General features: G+C 34.7%; 1 protein-coding gene across 6 annotated transcripts in view; it reads right to left on the bottom strand.

The window, feature by feature from the left end:
* Nucleotides 1-1,807: 1,807 nt before the first annotated feature.
* Nucleotides 1,808-22,479, bottom strand: part of LOC114328000 (zinc finger protein 91) — a 448,200-nt gene continuing 427,528 nt past the window's right edge. For all 6 annotated transcript variants that reach the window (XM_050656367.1, XM_050656368.1, XM_050656366.1 and 3 more), the window contains one exon: nt 1,808-4,480. In XM_050656367.1, coding sequence (XP_050512324.1) covers nt 2,138-4,480 — 2,343 coding nt within the window. In that variant the 3' untranslated portion in view covers nt 1,808-2,137. The remainder of the gene's footprint in view (nt 4,481-22,479) is intronic.

Genomic DNA, 22,479 nt, shown 5'->3' with positions numbered 1-22,479 from the left:
TTTTTTTAATGTTCTGTTAACCGTCTTTTCGATTATCCGTCATACCCTTGGTCCGGTGCCCTGACGGATAATCGAGGTTCCACTGTAATTTATTAAAAATAAAAAGTTTATAAGGAAAAATTGAACATACTTTTGCATAATTATTTGTTACTAATAATAGTTATTTATGATATAAGTGTTAAAAGTAGGTACACGTTTAAGGTACGCATGTGAAAGTTTGCAGAATGAGCGAAGCGAGTTTTGCAATTCACATGAGTGCCTTAAAAATGTACTTTTTAACACGCGTATCATACAGTATTTTTTCTACAAACGTAATTACAGGACAATATCTACAAAAACTTTTACTTGAACGTTCATTTTTATATTTTTTTTGCCATTACATCAAAATTGCCTATACGGTCAATACGAACTGCAGTGCCATAAAAATTTTAAAGCACTAGTGCCTTAAAGTAGCATTTTTAATGCTCGTATGGAGTGCTAAAAATTGCATTTTTAACACGGTTGTAGAAAAATGCATTTTTTATTCACTTTTTTAAACCAATTTGAAAGTTCAGCTCATGCTCTCTCATTTGACACCTGCTGAATGGTTTTAACATTATTTTTTTTCTGACTTATGTTATTGCAAAAAAGCTCTCTGAGATAAACAATTTGAATAAAATTTAAACAGTTGAATGAATCGCTTTGAAATTTTTGTCACATATTAAGCACCAAAGAACCCTCATTTGATAAAAATTTCAAAGCTCTATACTTATTTTTACAATAGTTAATGCGAAATTAATTTTTTTTCAAATTTCGACCTTTTTTCGCAATTATATTAACAATAAATGAGTGTATTAAACTTTGTAATACGCCATTTTAAAGCTTTTTCCATTCTCTAGAAGATGTTTGTACTAAGAAAACCATAGGTAAAATCCACAAAGAAAAAGAAATGTTTTTTCTGTAGATGGCTGTATACCATCAATCACAAAATTGGAAAAAATCCTTTGTAAAAGGTATAACATTTTTTTTTATTAAAAATCCCTTTAAAGGGCTACACCACAACAAAACGTTTTCGATTTTTTTTTATAAAATCATCATCAGTGTTAAGATAAACTTGATGCTAGCTGAGCCACAAAAGAAAAATATTAGGGTAAACACCCTTTAAATATCACATTGATGCGTTATAAGTGCATACTTTGAAAAATTGCCTTGTGATGGTTACATGGCAACTGGGATAATGCCCTAAGGTAATGTATATCCCAACATGTGGGATCCAAAATTTACTTGTTTACATACCGATGACTTAATGGCAAAAAAATTTTCAAGTTTATCTTAACACTGATGATGATTTTATAAAAAAAAATCGAAAACGTTTTGTTGTGATGTAGCCCTTTAAAGGGACTTTTAATAAAAAAAAATGTATACCTTTTACAAAGGATTTTTTCCAATTTTGAAACCTGTGTTCCATTAATTGGCAAAAAAAGGAAAAAAGGAAAAATTTGGTCTTATAGGCATTATGTACCTGTCGAAAAAACGCTTCAGTACCTTGGCTGTTGAAGTGTCATGGAAAAAACCTTATTACCCTGGACTATAATGAAGGAATTGTAATGTAGTTCAATTGTTTACTTTTATCGCTCAAACTATCCTGTTATATGAAGGCGGCGATAGGGGAAACGACAAAGCCATACAAACTTGGAGTAGCCTCTAATAAAAGGGGTGCCAGTCGTGAACTGAACTCTACTATGCACCTTATTTGATTTTTATAGGTAAAAACGAAATTTCAAACTCAAAATGCTACACTAAGGTATCGTTAAGGAGTAAAAGTCGATTTATACGTTTTTATTCATATATTTCTCTTCTGTAAAACAAAAACAACAATAAAGTTATGGCAAATTTTGGCATTGAATGCTTTGGCATTAAACCCCATGAAAATAAATTTAATACTTTCTAACAGAACAAGATATATACATAGAAATATTATAAGTATGAAAATGGGTGATAATACTACAATTATTAATTTTTCTCTAACATCGTGTGAAAATACTCTTGTAAAAATACTCTATGACTAAGGCATTGTTAACACGATAGAAATTTATTAAGTATTAAGTAATTTTCCGATAAATTAAAGTAGGTATTACAATTATCACTAGAAGTCTGACTAAATTACTTCCATTTTGCAATCTGCTACAGACTGCGTATCACTGACTTCTTTTCCTTCGACTAATTCACCAGTTTGTACATTAATATATTGTTTTTCTCCTTCGTTGTTGTTGAACCGATTCGAAACTTCGGTTTTCACCGGAGGAGAAAACTTCGATCCTTCCAAATCATGTTCTTCGAACAAAACCTTCTCTTCAGCACCGTTTTCCTCCACGAGCTTCATATTATCACAACTCATGAAGCCTTCCACTTGGTGATTCTTACTTTGTAAGAAATGTAACTTCTTATGTTCACGGAGGTAGTGACTTTGTGGTACAGTATAATCACAATAGTCACAGGTGTAAGCATTCGTTAAACCGGAAATACAAGCATGACGCTTTTGGTGATTGTCCACAGCGTCCTTTCTACTGCTAGAGTACGGACAAAACGAACACCAAAAGTATTTCTTGTCTTCTTCCTTTATTTGCATGCTTCTGTCTTGTAACTGAAGTAACGTGTCGATCTGTTGATCGGCGGTACTTCCCACGGATTCTTCTTGACTAATTGCATTGGTAACTTCAAGTGATTCATCGATTTCTTCAGAATCTTCACTGGAGCGTCTGGCTGCGTGTGCATCAGCGTTCATCTTGTGTTTCTTCAAGTGTTGTACATAATTCGCATAGTATTTGACGGAATAATCACAGTCTTCGCATTTGTAACGTTGTTTGGCCCCGTGGAGACCCAAATGTACTTTATACTGTTCTCTTTTTTCAAAAGCGGTAGGGCACATATGGCACTTGTATCGCTTCTCTTTCAACCGGCCGTTTTTCATTATAGGCTGGTAAATAAAATCGGGATTCCCCCTCATTAACTCAGCTATATTATAATCTAATATTCTAGGAGGCGACGGTTCTCTGTCCATTTCGGCCGCGTGTTTTTGCTCAGCTTCAGATTTTTGCAGAAACAGGTCTGTTCCTGACAATGGCACATTTTGTGAGGATTTCACGGGTTTGTTTAAAAGACTACATAAGGTACTCTCCACTACGGTCCAAATAGGTTCCCCATGATCGTCTCTTATTTTTTGAATGTTTGGTCTGGGGTAATTCGAACTGACTATATACATGCCTTGCAAAACTTTGGTTCTATCTTGGTATTCGCTAGTGTGTACTTTAAAATGAGATGCAATATGAGGTCTTTCTCGGGAAGTGTAGGTGCAATGATGGCATTTGAAAAATAACTTAGATCCGTGGAATCTCTTATGGATTCCAAACTCGTTTTCCTTAAGGAACCTAGCAGGGCATTCTTTACAGAAGTAAAGAACCGTTCCCGTACCCGAAGAGCTATCAATTTCTTCAACGTCCATCAGTTCTTCGAAGTCGTCCTGAGTGGTAGCCTCAGGAACAAGATGAAGTCCAATTGACCTACTCAATTCTTTGATTTGCTCTTCGTCGGTTTTAGACGGATCTACCAGTCGATGGACTATACCGTTTGATCCTTGATGGACTTTAGAATGTGATGATAGTACACCTGCGTTGGCACATATGTAGTTACATTCTGTGCATCTATGTTCGACTTCGTTAGTTTTGGAAGCGTTGGAGGATTTGTCCCGTATACTATGCATTTTTTCGTGTTCTTGTATGTTTACTTTTCTTAAGTTGACGTGTGGGCAATATCTACATTTGAACATTTTACAAAACTTTCCATTTTTGGAAACCCACACTAATGGTATATCTGGTAAGCTTTGGAGGTTGATGTTGAAAGACGACTGAGTTATTTCTTCGATGTCATCTGTCATTTCGTCTAAGTACATAGTTTCGCCGTTTTGTTTATGAGTAGCTATATTGATACCATGAACTTTGAGATGTTGGTGAAGAAGATGTCGTTTACTGACATTATAAGAGCAATGACTGCAAGTGTACTGGCCGCCTCTTGGTTTATGGAATTGCTTGTGATAAGTGTATTGAGATTTAGAGTTTGTAACGTAAGGACAAGTCATACATTTGAATTTTTTGCTGTCACCATCAATCACTGATTTTTCAGCCATTTTGCTTAGAAATTCCTCAGGATCGGATATACCATGCAACTTCAAATGATCGTTGATATCTTCTTTCTGGCTAACATAGAATTTACAATAATAACATTTAAATATGCTGTCTTCTGCAGGGACGTGTCCTGAAAGGTGTTGTTCGAATTCCATATTGTCGTCACTGGAAAAGGGGCAAACAGTACACTTCAAGGATCCATCTTGGCTGACATCGATGTGGTCTGGTTCGTCGGAAACTTCTTCTACTTCAATTTTTTCGTGGCCGTGCTTGCTGCTGATAACTCGGATATCTCCACTGTGTTTTAATCTGCAGTGTCTCTGTAAAAGAAAAAAATAACGTTATTATTATGTTAAACAGCTATAATCTGCATGCACGACAAACGTTGAAGCACACATAGGTTCGAACTACATAAGCACTAAATTATAATTTAATAATGTTAGTTTTTGCTCTATGTTACGTGTCTACTCTAAGTGGAAAACAATATTGTTGAGCTTAAAACAAAAGTTTTATTTATTTTGGTATCCATTATTATCCGGAAGCAGCTGTAACAAAGAATTCAAAATTAATTCAAAAATAGTGTAACATTGGTTTTTTCTCTATTTAACCATATACCTGGAAGGATTTCGCTTTCCTCCAGTTCTTTTTCAATTTCCTCCCTCCAGCTTCTTCTCGCCCTTCCTCTTTTGTTTCTCCCTTGTGGTGTCCACGCCAAAATCTGTTTAGAGATCCTGTCATCTAGAATTCTCTGTGCATGGCCGTACCATATTAGCTGTTTTGTTTTTATGTCATCAATGGTATCATTTGGTACCCGATCTCTTTTTGATTTGCCCGCAGCTCTTTTCCAGAAGTCCATTTCTGTTACTAGTAACATTTTCTTTGTTCTCTGTTTCAGTGGCCAAACTTCACTGCCTTGCGTGATTACACTTTTAAGTATATTATTGTATATGAGCTGTTTGGTCGTTTTAGTTATTGTTTGGTCCCAGAGAATGCCGTTCATCATGCCGTTCCAGATAAATTTTGAAAAGGGTCACCGAAATACAGCAACCCTGCTTCAATCTTTTCGTGATCTTAAATCCCTCGGACATCCTTGATCTAGTTTTAACTTCCCATTCCTCAGGCATCTTTTGATTCTGCCAGGCTTCTATGCAGATTATCCACAGCTATTTCTTATCCTTTCTCACTATATACTTGATCATTTCTGGCGCAATTTAGTCCTTCCCACATGCTTTTCCAGTTTTGGTTCTATTTATGTGTTCATCCATTTCCTCTCTTGTTATCTTCGGTAACTTTCCACTACTTTACCCCCCAATATTTCTGTATACCTAATGTTTTTCCAAGTTTCTAATATTTCTATTTCCTCCGTTTTGAGTTCAACGTTTTTGTTTTTTATTGCTCTTATTTCTATTCTTTTATTGCTTTTTAATCTCTCTATGAGCGTCCAGAATTGTCTGTTATTTGTTTTATACCATTCATTCAAGCTACCTCCCAATTTTTCCCAGCTTTCGCTTTTTGCTAAGTTGACTGCTATCTTTGCTATGTTTCTCTTTGTAATTATTCCTTCTTGTCGCTTTCTAGGAGTGTTCGGAGTTATTGTTATTTTGAATATTATCTATTTTCTTAAAGATTTCTTTGGATTTCTTCGCTTTCTAATTTTTTAAACTCTGCGTTTGTTTCGTGTTGGTATTTTTCTTGTATTTCTTTCTTGTTTAGTTTCTATATTGCTATTTTTCTGTCCCTACTCAGTTTCTGTACCTACATCTTCTTTTCTTCCTGGTCTTACTATGCATTCTGCTATGACTAGCCTATGCTGTGCTTATTTATGCTTCTCTTCTTGTTTCAATTTTGTGTATTACCTTTGCTTTGTTGAAAGAAAGTACATAAACTGTAAACCGAAACTCATAAAGTATGATGATTATTGTTGCTATGTCTAAATTCGTGTTTTTTAAATTGTGACTACTTATAGGAATCTTAAAAATTAAACCCTGGTAGTCTAAAGATATAGTTATCACTAAAAGTACACATGTGGGTACTTAAAAGAATTAAACGTATTACCGATCTACCATTTTTTCTTCTTGCCACTTTAGATAATAAAACTGCAGATAGACAAGGTGTTTTTGAGTCTATCTGCAATAACAAATTAAGATAGGATCGATATTTTTATTTGTCAACCTCCAAGCATTAAGAGTTTTATGGTATGTGTAAAATAGTGCACTTGACAATTCAATTGGATTTTTTAAATTCTTATCGAGTCTTTTATCGCGTCGTTCCAGGTAATCCAATTTTGTAAGAACTATAAGTTAAGATAGCAGTAAACCTTTTAAAAACGTCAGATAGTGGAGTATATTATTTGGTCTTTGTTCGGTACTTTACAATATACCGACACAAGAAATTGCCATATCATGATATAATTTATGTGTCTTAGTTTTCGTCTAAGACTTATTTATTCATCATTTAATCCTTGCTTGTCCACTCATGGACATAGATCTCCTACATAATTATTTTCCATCTGTTTCGATCTTGTGCCTCTTGCATCCAATTTATATAGCAAAGTTTTAAGTCTGTTTTAGACTATACTATAAAATGATATAAGAAAATGGTATACTAAGTTTTGGTACAGTGTAAAACAAAATCTGTCAACAAAAAATGTTATACAAATTAGAACATGTCCTATTCGATACCAATTTTTAGTATAATGGCATGCGCAGTTAGGTTATTTTCGTTATACACGTTGGTTTTTTTAAGGTTAACTTTTCTTTTAAGAAATGTTGCAATGAAAGCAGCTGATAATATGGAGTTTTTTGTTATCCATCATATAATAGGTATATCTTTGAAATATAATATATCAAAGATAAAACTAACTAGGTTAAATGTTGGGAAAATGAGGTTACAACATTGTTAAAAGAAAAAGAAGAAGAAGAAGAAGAAGAAGAAGAAGAAGAAGAAGAAGAAGAAGAACATTGAGGTTAATAGAACATGTACCTACCAGCATAAAATTATAAAAAAAGTAAAAATAATACTTTTTTAGCATGTATGCGCAGAATCACATAACATATTCTAATACGAAAATGTGACAGTGTAATACACAAAACTTCTTGTATTAATATTGTACACAATCATTTCATGTAAGTTTTTGTTATACCATTTTCTGTTAACAAAAAAAGGTATAGTCTAAAACAGTCTTTAGATCGTCAGTCCAACGTGTTGGTAGACAACCTTTGCTTCGGTAGGCATCATCTCTTGGTCTCCATTCCAGTAACCGCTTTGTCTATCTGTTATTTTAGAGCCCCGTGACCTGCTCAGTTCCACTTCAGTGTTGCTACATCCTCAACCACTCCTGATCTTCATCATAGCTGGCGGTTTGAGATCTTGTTTCGCAGTGAAACGTTAAACATAGCACGTTCCATCGCCCTTTGCACTGTTCTCCTTGTCATGGTCAACGTTTCCGCTCCATAAGTCAACACTAGCAAAACATACTGATTAAAGGTTTTTATTTTACGACATATTGGTACGTCGGACGATTTAAAAAGGTGGTTCAACTTGGAGAAGGCTGCCCAAGGCAGTCTTATATGACGGAGAAACTCAACGGTTTGGTTATCTTTTACTATGTGAATCTCGTGATCTAGGTATTTACAGACCATTACCTGGTCTATAGATCTTGTTTCTAAGCATATATCTTTGCTGACTACAAGATTTATGATTATCTGGATTTTAGATATATTTATTTTCAATCACCCTTCTAGCGAGGAAAGGTAGAGCTGATTTAAAAGTTCATCTATCCTATCAGCTGTTAGCACAATTCATCATTCTTTTTGCCTTATCGCTATGCGGGGTCGGCTTCCCTAATTGCATTTCTCCACACAATCCTATCTTGGGTCATATCAATGTTAATCCCCTTTACCAACATGTCCTGCCTTATCGTCTCCCCCCAGGTCTTCTTTGGTCTTCCTCTCCTACTCCTTCCAGGAATCTGCACTTCAGCTATTCTTCGTATTGGGTGATTAACGTCTCGACGTCGAACATGACCAAACCATCTTAACCTATGCTCTCTCATTTTGACATCAATTGGTGCCACACCTAGACTTCCCCTAATATACTTATTTCTAATTTTATCCTTCTTTGTCACTCCACTCATCCATCTAAGCATTCTCATTTCCGCCACATGCATTCGTTGTTCCTCTTTCTTTTTCACTGCCCAACATTCAGTTCCGTACATCATAGCCGGTCTTATGGCTGTTTTATAGAATTTTCCCTTCAGCTCCATTGAAATTTTTCTGTTACACAACACACCACTCGCTTCTTTCCACTTCATCCAGCCCTAATTCTATCACCTGCAAACCTCAGCGACTAAACTTTTCTCCGTTTAGATGTACGCCCTTGTCGTTGTCCTTTTTACATATATATTCCAAAAGCGTAGTGCACAGTTTTGGTGATATGGTGTCCCTTATCTGTTATTAGCGGTGTGCAAGTACTTGGAAGGGAAACGACAAACGACCGTGCGCGAGTCTCGGAGAAATATTGCAACTATCTTAAATAATTCATATTGTCAATTGAAATTGTCAAATTGACGTATATTTCATACCTTCTGTCATTGAAGCAGAAAAATTATACAGGGTGTTTCATTAATAATTGTCCATATAGTAACTGGATAAACCTTAGCACAAAATACGAAGATTTAACCTAAAACACTTAAATAAAATGTGGTTCCTTACTGAGTTACAGGGTGTTTTATCTAAAAATTTAAAAATTATTTTTGCTCAGCATTTTTAAATTATTCGACGTATCCTTTTCATACTTGGCAGGAAGTATAGGTACTATACAACCTACTAAATTATGTTAAACAAACGTTTATGGCTATTACCAGAGGTGTACGACGGGGAAAGTGAATGGTTGACCCTTTCCAAATTCTACGCCACTGGCGAAATTGCTATTTTAGTTCAATTTTTGGATTCTCCAATACTTTCTATGAAAATAATATACTCTTCATTCGTAACGATAAAGTTATTAGTTTTCGAGATATTTGAAGTTAAAAATGAAACGACACGGTTATTTTGATCAGTGTAATGTGTCGCTTCATATTTAATTTCAAATATCTCGAAATCATTTTATCGTTACGAATGAAGAGTATATTATTTACATAAAAAGTATTGAAAAATCAAAAAATTACACTAAAATAGCAATTTCGTCAGTGGCGTAGAATTTGGGAAGGATCAACCAGTCACTATCCCCTGTCGTACGCCACTGGTAGTAGCTAGAAACGTTTATTTATTTTAATTTAGTATGGTGTAAAGTACCTACACTGTCTGCAAAGTATTATAAGGATACGCCAAATAGCTTTAAAGTACTGGGTACAAATAATTTTTAAATTATAATCATATGAATCGTATCATAAATTAATCAAAATAACTGTGCCGTTTCATATTTAACTTCAAATATCTCGAAAACTAATGACTTTATCGTTACCAATGAAGAGTATATTATTTACGTAGAAAGTATTGTAGAATCTAAAAATGGCACTAAAATAGTAATTCTTCCAGTGGCGTAGAATTTGAGAAGGGCCAACCATTCAACATCCCCTGTCGTACGCCTCTGGTAGTAGCTATAAACGTTTGTTTATCACAATTTAGTAGGAAGTCTAGTAGTTGCACTTTCTGCCAAGTATGAAAACGATATGTCGAATAGTTTTAAAATTCCGAGCAAAAATATGTTTTAAATTTTTAGATAAAACACCCTGTAACTCAGTAAGGAACAACATTTTATTTAAGTGTTTTAGGTTAAATCTTCGTATTTTGTGCTAAGGTTTCTCCAGTTACTATATGGACAATTATTAATGAAACACCCTGTATATTGCTCCACAATATTGATATGATATGCAATTATTATATAAAGGTAAATTTAATTAATTGTATTTTGCTTGCAGTACTGCATTTTAATAACTAATTTTATTTACTACATACAATTGTTTACGTTTGCATAACATAACCTGCATCTCATTTTTTCTTCTTATTATTTTTTTGGACTATAGCCTTGAAAATTATCCAGCAACCAGGACTAATATAATTGGCCAATATAATTAAAAGTGCGAATAAAAGTACAGAGCGTAGAAATAGAGGTCGCTTTGCCGAACTTGCACGGTCCCAATACACACCATTATCAGTCTTACTACGTATTCTTCGTGAAATACAGGTTCAATTATTATTCTAGAAATAGCAAGCACCCCTGGGATAACTGTTAGAGAATGATATCAGACATATGGTAGATGAGTAGAGGACAGCCGGTAATATTACCTGACGTAGATGCTCACAGGTTATAGCTAATTTCGTAGCTACCTTTCCAGGTTCAGGAGGCACAGTCCGACAATTGCTTTTAATGCGGTTTTCGAATACTGTGCCTTCTTCTTCTTAACGTGCCCTATCAAGTCCCCCTGACGTTGGCGATTAACATGGCGAAACTGTCTCTGTCTCGAGCTATTCTAAATAGTTGTTCTGCTTTCTTTATTCCTGTCCACTCCCTGATATTCTTCAACCAAGAGGCCTGCTTTCTACCAATTTCTCTGCGTCCTTCGATTTTACCCATCATAATAAGTTGAAGAATATTATACCTTTCTCCCCTTAGTACGTGTCCAAAACAGGCCATTTTTCTATATTTGATGTTATCAAGCAGCTCGCGGGCAGAATTTGCTCTCTTAAGGACTGCCACATTTGTCAGCATAGCCGTCCATGGTATTTTCAGTGTACCTACGTCTGTGCAGCCACATTTCAAAGACCTCCAAACGATTAATGGTGCATATTTTTAATGTCCATGCTTCGACATCATACAAGAGGACTGACCAAATGTAACAATCATGCGCTTTCGAAGTTGAAGTTGCAAGTTATCATTACAGAAGAATGACCTCATTTTTAAAAATGTCGTGCGGGCTATCTCGATTCTTCATTTTATCTCTTTATCTGGATCTAGTTGTTCAGTAATATGGCAACCAAGATATTTAAAACTGGGTACTCTTTGAATTATATGACCATCAACATATAACCGTGAATCTTGATGGATCAAACGGCTAAATACCATGTATTTTGTTTCTGAACAGTTTATGTTTATTCCAAACTCTCTTCCCACTGCACTGTGTCAAGCATTTAAAAGGTGTTGTAATCCATTCATATTATCACTTAAAATATCTGTATCGTCTGCATATCTGATTGTATTTATCAGAATTCCAATAACTTTCTCACCCCATTCCAAATTATGCAGCGCTTCGTTAAAGATTATATCTGAATATAAATTGAATAATAGTGGGGACAGTATAATACAACCCTGTCTGACACCTCTTTGTATTTTGCATATTTCTGTTGATTTTCCATTTATGCAGGCTGTCGCTGTTTGACTATCAACTATTTTATCCTTTAATATTTTAATTAATTTGTGATGTACTCGATCAAAGGACTTCTCATATTCAATAAATACGTCAACGACGTCTTTCCTTTGATCTCGGCATTTCTGCAATAATACATTTGGTGTAAAGAGTGCGTCCCGGGTTCCCAGTCCATTTCTGAAGCCAAATTGTGTTTCATCCTGGTGCGTATACGATGTTATAGTACGAGTGTTGGGCGTATGAAAGAGAGTGTAACTGTAGAATGTTTGATTTCGTGATTCGTGAGAGAAATGGTCGAGAAAATGATGAGAGATGAGTGATGGTAAATACGGATCCACACATTTTTCAAAAATAACGCTCTCTTCAAAATAACGAGAATAGGGAACTCACAACTAAGATCTAAAATGAGCGAGGAGCTCTATGATGGAGATCAAACTGACTCAGGACGAAATAGGAGGGCATAAGAGAGAGTGATGAGGTGAGTGAGATGGCAGCCTCGTTAAGGCAGGGGATTGAAAACCTTTGGTGGTTTGTGTGGGTGTGGGTCTTTATGAATGTGTTGCACTCAATAGCAGGGTATCAGGAAAGAAGGTATGTCGTCACGGTGGGTTCCAACCTGATGTCTGAAGTGACAGTGAAGGGAGGAGGGACGAAGTATCAAAGGTCTAACCCTCTCGGTCATCTAGTCCTGACACAACTTCGTTAGAGTATTAGGAGCTCACCACTACCTGGGTGTATGTATGCAGATTTTCCTTCTTCTCTTTAAAGATCTAAAAAAAGTTGGACCTGAGCTGGTGATGGTTGCTCAGCATTACAGACCACGGTCAGTGAATGGCTGGAATCTGAAATGTGAACGTGAAGCAAGATTCTATACACCGTAGTTACTTGGACAAAAAGTTCTATTTTTTATCTTTCTTCAATTGCTGGTGTTTCAAGAATCCTTTACTATATTTTCTCTACTTTAGTAGGTATAGTTAAATATCCAGTACAAAAAGTATAATAGTTTCAGTAATGTGCTGTTGATTATCATCTACCTTGAGACAACCTTCATTTGTACGGATTATTTAGCACGTGGTATTGACAATTTTTTTATAAAACAATCTTTGAACTTGTAATAACTGTATAAAATTAGTTTGAATTGTAATATTATTCATGTGTTTTAGTATATGTACTTAGATGTACCCCGGTTTTACAAATTTCTGTTGGGACGACGACGTTAAACAAAAAAAAGTTTTTACTGTTTTCTTGATCTACAGTTCGATTTTGACGCTATACAAAACCTTACAACCTTTAGATAATACTATACTATACCAGGTGGTGAATCGTCACATGATCACAATGAAGTTAGATATTACCAATATTTTAACTGTCCCTGCAAATGTATTATGTACTTTTGCAAAAATTTTATTTTTCGTCCAGTCTTTTATTTTAAAGTTAAGTAGCCTTGCAGCTTATATAACAACTAAAAAACCTACAAATTGTTTATAAGCATATCACCGCCATTGTTCGTTTTTGCTTATAAACTTACACCAATTTATTTTTTGTAGTGGAACTGATGATGCTGTAAAACAGTATAAACCGAAACGTCTTGTGTTGGATTGTCCCACTGGATTTCCTTCTTTCTCCTTCTTTGTTTTAGTCAAATGTTACAACTTTTAATAGACTACAGAATACATAGACAAAAATTGTTAAAGTTTTGTCATTCCTATTTATTCCAACCATTACAATAATAGACCGGTTTATTTAGGACAAAAAACACCGGAATAAACTGATTTTTAAATACAGCACCACCATCGACTTGCAACTTTTTGCATTGTGTTCGAAATGACGCAAGAAAAATCTTTCCAATAGAAAAATTGGTGAAAATGCATACTAATTGCATTTACAGTGCTTAAAAGCATAGAAAAGTGCATAAACATGTCAAAATCAGTATATTAAGGGCCAGATTTTGTTACTCAGATTTTTTTGGAGTTGCTGAACATGAATACGCCATCAGAACCGACCTCAAGGAGCACCTGGTGCCCAGGGTTACCCTAAGGAACGTCATCTGGAGTATCCAGTGTTTGCGGCACTAAATTGGTGCAAATAGATTAGTCGGGGGTTTTTGGTGTCGCTGAATACGAATTTGATGATGAATACGCCATCAGAACTGACCCCCGGGGTACCTGGTGCCCAGGGTTACAGCTAAGGCACGTCTCTTTTAGAGTTCCGCGAGTTTTCGGTACTAAATTGATGCAAACAGAGTACTCGCGGGTTTTTGGGGTTGCTGGACATGAATATGACATAAGAACCGGCCCTCAGAGCATCTGGTGCCCACTGTGACTGCTACGTACGCCGTCTTCTGGAATTTTCGACAGTAAATTGATGCAAACAGAGTACTCGAGGGTTTTGGGATTCGAGGGTGAGTTCTGATGTCATATTCGTGTTCAGCAACCCCAAACTCCAGAATATGGCGTGCCTTAGTAGTAACATTGGGCACCAGGTGATCCGGGAGTCGGTTCTGATGGCGTATTCATGCTCAGCGACCCCAAAACCCTCCGCATAAAATATGGCCCTTAGTATACTGATTTAGACAAATTTATGCACTTTTCTATGCATTTTATGCACAGTAAAGTTTCCACCCATTTTTCTATTGTGAACTTTTTTAGGTACTATATTTAAAAATCGATTTATTTCTTCCTAAATACCCTGGTCTATAAAGCACCAAAAAAAAACGGCTAAAGAAAATATAATTCGTCGATACCCATCCCATGGTTTAAAGAACATATATTTATAGATATTAGTAATAATTGTTCTGTAAAGACATGCACAAGCACACAAACACTTCATTAGTCTATATTTAACTGTCAGTTATTTAAAAGGACAAACTGTTATTAGTGGTACCAAGGTCTTATTGTCGTATACGACAATTTACAATACTTCGCTAATAGATCGGTCTTGATTAATTATTTTAGAACCGATATTTTTTTGTTAAGTTTATGGAGGATAGCAAAGACACTATTTGTTAAACTGATATTTAAATTGTTTAATTAGTATTATTATTTTGACAAACATGTTTATTTGTGGATATGTATCATTATATATTAATTAAAGTTTAGTACACCTGTCTGTGGGGATACTTTTTTATTTCGAAAACAGAGAGTACTTTCTTATTTATCTTATTACCGAAGACCGCCTGTAGGCTATTGACTATAAGGAAAAACGAAGTAATAAACAACAAAATGGTAACAGATATTTTATGACTGGATCTGTTCCAGTGGTACCCATATGTATATATGTGATCAGTTTGGAATGTTTTTCGGCATTGTACGATTCCCAAACTCTATTTCTTCTTATCTTTTCCATGGCTCATACCTGAGATCTCTTGCACTTATCGCTTTTAAGATGCCGGACGTCCAACTAGCTTTGGGTTTTCCTATATTTAAGAGGTTTTCATTCCAGATATTGTTATACAGTAGAAACCCGCAAATCCGAACTAATTGGGGGACAGCCTGTTCGGATTCCGAAAAGTTCGGATTATCCGAAAGTTAGCCTAACTAGTAGTTCAAAGCTTCCTTGTCGTTGATTTTGAGTAGCCAAACGTTCTCGCAAGAGTGTGGTCAATATTTTTGGAGTCAAGTTGACTCAAGAACCAAAAGTTTATTTTTAACCTTTATAAACACTAATAATATTTAAGTATAATATTTATTTTTAAGAAATTTTAAATGTCAAAGTCCTATTAATCCTACATTGTCCAATTTTCTGGTCTTACTCTGTATAATAAACATGTTTTTAACGTTTTGTCTTGAATTTTTTAATTTTTTTCACATTCCGTTGGTTCGGATTTGCCGAAAGTTCGGATTAGCTGGGTTCGGATTTGCGGGGTTCTACTGTAGTAGCATCTCGTCATTAATTCGATTTAGGTGTCAATACTAAATCAACCAGGTGATCGAGAAAAATAGAAATATGAAGATACTCAGAAAAAAGCTTTGTGATGGTAAAAAGGAAATTACTAAATTGAAAGACAAGGAAGGTAATATAACAAACAGAGAGAGAATACAATCATAGTGATAAGAGATTATATGTAGAACTATATCAAAGCCATTTAAAAGAAGAGGACAAATGACATATTAGAGAGTGCAAAGTAATAAACCAAAGATCCGAACTTCTGTCTAACGATACGTAACGAACACTAAAGGAAATGAAAAACAACCAAGGCTCCTAGAGATTACAAAATAGTAATAAAAGCTGTTAAAGTAGGAGGCGAGAAATTGCTGGAAGTAGTAATTGAACTACAGTAAACAGCGACGCACAAGCCCTTTTAGGAGTCCGTGTATGGAGAAGAGCAGTCACAGACAAGCAAGGGTGGAGGCAAAAAATAAAGGAGGCCAAGGCTCAATTTGGGCTGTAGTGCCGTAGAAGAAGAAGAAGAAGTAATTGAACTACTTAACCTATGTCTAAACCAAATTAAAGTCCCTACAAAATGGAATAATGCAATCACTATCCTAATACTCAAAAAAGGAGATATAAAAGATCTGGATAATTATAGACCAATAAGTTCGTTGTCCATTATTTACAAATGGTGTACAATTATTAGCCTAAAGAGTAAGCTAGGTTTAGGAGAGGCTATCGAACAAATGATCACCTAGAAGTATTAAAAATGCCGATTGAAAAGTGTGCTGAGTATAATAAACCACTCAAGTCGAGAATCTTCGACTTCAAGAAAGTTTTTGAAAACTTTTGAGCATCTGTTAAACTCCATGACTTTCGATAAATTTAGGATTGAGGGACTAATTAAACATAGCGACACCATTTCCCTCCATCTATTCATGACAGCTCTGGAATATGCATTTAAGCAACTAGATTAGACTACAAAGGGAATAAATATTGATGGTGAATACTTAAGTCACCTGCGTTTTGCATACGATATTGTTATTATAGCCGAGAGTTTAAATGAAGCTTACAATATGATGGAGGAACTAAAACAGGTAATAGCACAAGTAGGGATGAACATATAGTGTAGGAAACAGAGGTTGGAACCTTGCAAAATGGACACAAGTCCGGTTTTATTTTTTTTTCTGGCATATCAAGGGGTGCTTATTATAAGACTAACTTTTTCTGAAAAAATTTCGCCCCGGAACCCCCCTTTTCACCCCTTTAAAGGGGGTAATTTATGGTTTTTGCAGAACGTAGCCCTTCCTGTACCTTTTACAAAAAATTTCTTTTATAGAAATATGAAGAGGACTATATTTTCTACGATTTATTTCCGACAGCATCTCTCTATTATCCACCGTTTAGCAAGGGTGGCGCCCCAAAGTTGACAAGTTTTTAAAAAAGATGTTTTTAAAAAATATATATTTTTCCCTAACTGTAACGGAAATTAAAAAGAAATGCTGCGGAGATTATTCATAAATAGATGATTGATTTTTTGGTATAGGTTTCACTTAAGGGTAATTGCCCTTTTTTTAATTACAGGGTGTTACATTTTAAAAAACCCCTTTTTATACCATCTGAACCGTTTATGCTAGAGTAAAAAGACTTTCAGCGATTACCCATATACTGGTGTTATTTACAAATTTGTATAATGCACCCCCATTTTTTCCCCGCAACCATCCAAAAAAAAAGAAGAATTAATAAATAAAGTGATTTTCTTGGAATCCTTCACACACAATGCCCTTCATTAATATGCTTCATATATCATTTTGTGCAAGTTATTATTACCCATGCATGGACACTAAAAGCGATTTCCTAGTGCAACCCCTGTAGCCAAAAACAATAAATAAAATGGGGGGTTGAAAATTCTTTTTTGTTTTTTGCTTTTTGATCCATATTGGCATATGCTTCATCAATAGTGCTTTTCAAAAATATATATGGTTATTGCAACATCCCTGCGCAAACCACCCCTATCCTTGAAAATATACTGCAGAAACTACCCCTATACCTTATCCAGCATGTTTTTACGATTTTCTCATTACCTATTCATTTTTTTTAAACAAAACTTATAAAAGGTTAAAGACCACTATTTACTCTAAATATTAGGTCCTATTCATTTTTTTCGTTTAAGCAACCGTTCCGGCACAGTGGCGCCGTAAACCTCATATATGCTTTGACGGGCTCCAGTTTTTGTTTATTTTTTCGTCATCTGTTTGTTTTATTGATAAAGTACTTATGTAAAATAAAACAACACAGTGTAACCTACAAATCATGACCTATGCACATTTTACATTCTTTGCTCCCCAAAGCTACAGTGTTGGCCCAAAATAAATTTTTTCATATTTTCGCCACCTACACGCATTTTATTGCGTTAATGCTACCTTAATAGCACAATATTCACCCCTAAGTGGTCGTTAAGCAGTGGCGGATCCAGGGAGGGGCGATGGGGGCGATCACCCCCACCCCTCTCAAACCAAGTGATATTATATTTGAAGATTATAAAAATATTCATTTATTTTTATAGAAATACTTATATTATATTAATATTAATTTTATAAGAATGACTTTTTATGCTTTAGCGACAGTGGCGGATCCACCATCGTTAAGAGGGGGGTGCCAATTGGTTAAATTTCTATAAAAATAAATGAATATTTTTATAATCTTTGAATATAATATCACTTGGTTTGAGAGGGGGGGAGGTGATCACCCCCATTACCCCTCCCTGGATCCGCCACTGCGTAGCGACCACCTAAGGGTAAATATTGTGCTGTTAAGGTAGCATTAATGCAATAAAATGCATGTAGGTGGCGAAAATATGCAAACATTTATTTTGGGCCACCACTGTGGCTTTGGGGAGCAAAGAATGTAAAATGTGCATAAGTCATAATTTGTAGGTTACACTGTGTTGTTTTATTTTGCATAAGTACTTTATCAATAAAACGAACAGATGACGAAAAAAAAAAAACAAAAACTGGAGCCCGCCAAAGCATATATGACGTTTACGGCGCCACTATGCCGTAACGGTTGCTTATACGAAAACATGAATAGGACATAATTTTTAGAGTAAATAGTGGTCTTTAACCTTGTATAAGTTTTGTTTGAAAAGAATACATAGGTAATGAGAAAATCGTAAAAACATGCTCGCCAAGGGATAGGGGTAGTTTCTGCAGTATATTTTCAAGGATAGGGGTGGTTTTCGCAGAGATGTTGCAATAACCATATATATTTTTGAAAAGCACTATTGATGAAGCATATGCTCATATGGATCAAAAAGCAAAAAACAAAAAAAAATTTCAACCCCCCATTTTATTTATTTTTTTTTGCTACAGGGGTTGCACTAGGAAATTGCTTTTGGTGTCCATGTATGGGTAACAATAACGTCCACAAAATGATATATGAAGCATATTAATAAAGGGCATTGTGTGTGAAGGATTCCAAGAAAATCAATGTATTTATTAATTCTTCTTTTTTTTTGGGTGGTTCCGGGGAAAAAATGGGGGTGCATTATACAAATTTGTAAATAGCACCAGTACATGGGTAATCGCTGAAAGTCTTTTTACTCTAGCATAAACGGTTCAGATGGTATAAAAAGAGGTTTTTTAAAATGTAACACCCTGTAATTAAAAAAAGGGCAATTACCCTTAAGTGAAACCTATACCAAAAAATCAGTCAATTATTTGTGAATAATTGCCTCATGATTTCTTCTTAATTTCCGTTACAGTTAGGGAAAAATATATATTTTTTAAAAACATCTTTTTTAAAAACTTGTTAACTTTAGGGCGCCACCCCCGCTAAACGGTGGATGATAGAGAGATGGTGTTGGAAATAAATCGTAGAAAATATAGTCCTCTTCATATTTCTATAAAAGAAATTTTTTGTAAAAGTTACAGGAAGGGCTACGTTCCGCAAAAACCACAAATTACCCCCTTTAAAGGGGTGAAAAGGGAGGTTCCGGGGCGAAATTTTTTCAGAAAAAGTTAGTCTTATAATAAGCACCCCTTGATATACCAGAAAAAAAATAAAACCGGACTTGTGTCCATTTTGCAAGGTTCAACCTTTGTTTCCTACACTAATAAACTTTCAAAAAATAAAGTAAATAACCACTTTAGTTTTAAGTAATGTTATGAGAATAGGTGGCAATTAAGTACATTAGGTTTTACCTATGTTTACTTGGTATATGCAATTAGAATAGGAAAAGACAATCAAACCTGTGAGATTCAACGCCATATAGGTTTGGGATAGGCAGCATTTGGTAGAATGCGACATATTCTAAAAGGAACGCCACCGATTTGCTCAAAAAAAGTTTACAACCAATGTATACTGCCGGTAATAACATATGTGGTTCTGAAACATGAACGTTGACTAAAACATCTGCCACTAAAGTAGTGACCCAAACAGCAATAGAAAGAGCAATTCTAGGGATAACAAGAACATATTATAGACAGGATAGTAAGAGAGATGACTAAAACAATATATGTCATAGAAAGTATTGCGCCAGCCAAATGGAGATGGGCTGGCCCCATAGCAAGTGTAAATGATAATAGGTGGACCAAAAGACTCATAGGAGAGAGAGAGAGCTAGAGAAAACAAGAGACAGCGAGGTAGACCACCAACAAGATGGATGAACGACTTTCGAAAAACAGCAGGAAATTGGATGCAGAAAGCACAGAATAGAAAACAGTGGAATAGGTTTGAGGAGGCCTGTGTCCATGAAAGAGGTTCAGTACATACAGTAGTAAATGCTCTAGTACAAATTTAGCAATACTTTATACTAACTGAAAAATATACTTGTTCTTGTTGTAGATTGTAATATAATTGATCTATATATCTCTCCTTAATTTTGCATTCCAGGAAAATATGATTTAAATCTCTAATAGAAACATTATCACAACAGTTGCAAAATTGTTGATAAGGAAATTTCTAATCCAAATGTTAAGGGGAAAGGCGCAAAATGTCGCATGTCAAAATTTTCAATGTGTTTCCAATGTGTTCATTTTTTTCGAATCCTAAGAAAACTAATAACTATTTTTGAAAAATTTAAACGTAGAATGAAAGATTACGTTATTACCGAGGGCCGAAAGTCCCTTAGAATAAATAAAAAGTTTCTTTTGAATGAAATATTTGCAATTAAAAATCACACCAAATTTTCTCTTTTATTTTCACCCCTGTAACTTACTAAAATAAACATAATAGAAGTTTTTAGGGACTTTCGGCCCTCAGTAATAATCTAATCTTTCTTTCTGCGTTTAAATTTTTCAAAAATATTTAGCAGTTTTCTTAGGATTCGAAAAAATAAATACATTTTTAAACACAATGAATATTTTGACAGTCAAAATTTGGGATTATGCCCTTAATGCCTAAGTGAGGCTGAGAATACTTTTTCCACCACTCTTTAACCAGGACTCAGAAGAGATAATTTAGGAAGCACTAAAAGAAACATCAACTGGACTTAAAGTTAACGGAGAACCTACCGGTAATGTCAGATACGCGAATGATAGATTAATAATCGCTAAGTCGGTTGAATAATTGTAGATTTTGACGACTTCTGTTGTTCTGTTCTTCTATTGATCCAATTCAGGCTAAGTTTCTCAGAATCTTCACGTGTTAGCAAAATTACCGGAAATTTTCTTAGTAGAATAACTAAACTTGACCTGCTAACTTATTTTAAAAATCACACAGTCAAGTCCCTGCGTTCATCCATCTCTTTCTCTACGAATACTTTTTCTGTCTGTTCTCTGCGCCAAATGGACAAAATTTCTACAGTCATTCCTAGTCTTGACGAGTAATACGCCAATCTCCCAAGTTGGAAATCTTCAGGAGATCCCATTTTCAGTTGTGAGTACATTTTCCTATACTCTGGGCTAATTAGCAAAATACAAGGAAAAGTTATTTACCAGCAATTTTATTGCTGGAATCAAATCTTATGGTTGTATATATTAATAATATAGGTATGCAAAGTCCGCAGATAGTCTGCTACTTTTTTTATAAACAAAATGGCGCCCGAAAATCGTGTTTTTTTCAGTTTTTGCTCTATAACTTTAAAGATTTTAACTTTACACAAAAAACACCCAAATAAAAATTCACCATAACTAAATTCTGCATAGAGACGTGTTTTTCCCGATTTGCTTTGACGAAAATTTTCCCCGGAAAATGCGGGGTTTTCCGACAAAATATTTAATTTTCAACTAAAATTTTAGACCAGTAATTGTTTATCGATAATTAAATAACTTGGTAATATAAAAGCCCTTTTCGTATAGATTATAATTCCAGAAGCCGATAGAAATTAAATGAACAGTTTAGCAACAATTGAATTGTTAATTAAAAATTTACGGTAGCTATAATAACCACAATAATTATGATACATAAGAATAACTATGATTTTTGTATAAAAAGACACCGTGCTTATCTAAAGTATTTTACAGAATTGAAATTGAACTATTTAAGCGTTCTCAGGAATATTTTAAAATTATAAACAATTTTTTGGCTTATAAACAAATAGAATATCTCGGGAAATATTACATTAAATTAAATCATAAAAACGGTGTTGGAAAAAAAGCGGCAGGACGCTTCTTTTAAAAGAAAAAACGTTTAATTGTGATGAGTGGTTCCTGAGATACAACCGCTCAAAGTTGACCGGTATTTACGGAAAAGATATAAACTATAAACAATAGGATCACAATTTTCGGACCATCACCTTTTTATTTGTGTCCTCTTTCTCCACACTAATTTTCATATCTTATTCATAAAAGTACTCATAACATATATTATTATAATAAAAACTATCGATATTACAAGTGAAAATTACCAAAAATAGCAAAATTCCAATCAAAAATTAGGTTGGAGAAAATGTAATCTTAAAGTTCCAAATTGGTATACGTAAAAAAAATGCATTTTCTCGGCTTCAAATGGAGCAATTGTCTTCATTCTTTTTTTGTTCCCAAGTAACTCGAGTAGAGCCATCTAACTAACGCATTATTAAATGTCAAACTTGCTTTTATTTTGTTATAATAGATTAATTTATTTATAAGAAAAGAAAACCAC

Source organism: Diabrotica virgifera, chromosome 7 (genome assembly GCF_917563875.1).
Source record: "Diabrotica virgifera virgifera chromosome 7, PGI_DIABVI_V3a".
Taxonomy (NCBI): domain Eukaryota; kingdom Metazoa; phylum Arthropoda; class Insecta; order Coleoptera; family Chrysomelidae; genus Diabrotica; species Diabrotica virgifera.
This window is presented reverse-complemented; position numbering and strand designations above follow the sequence as displayed.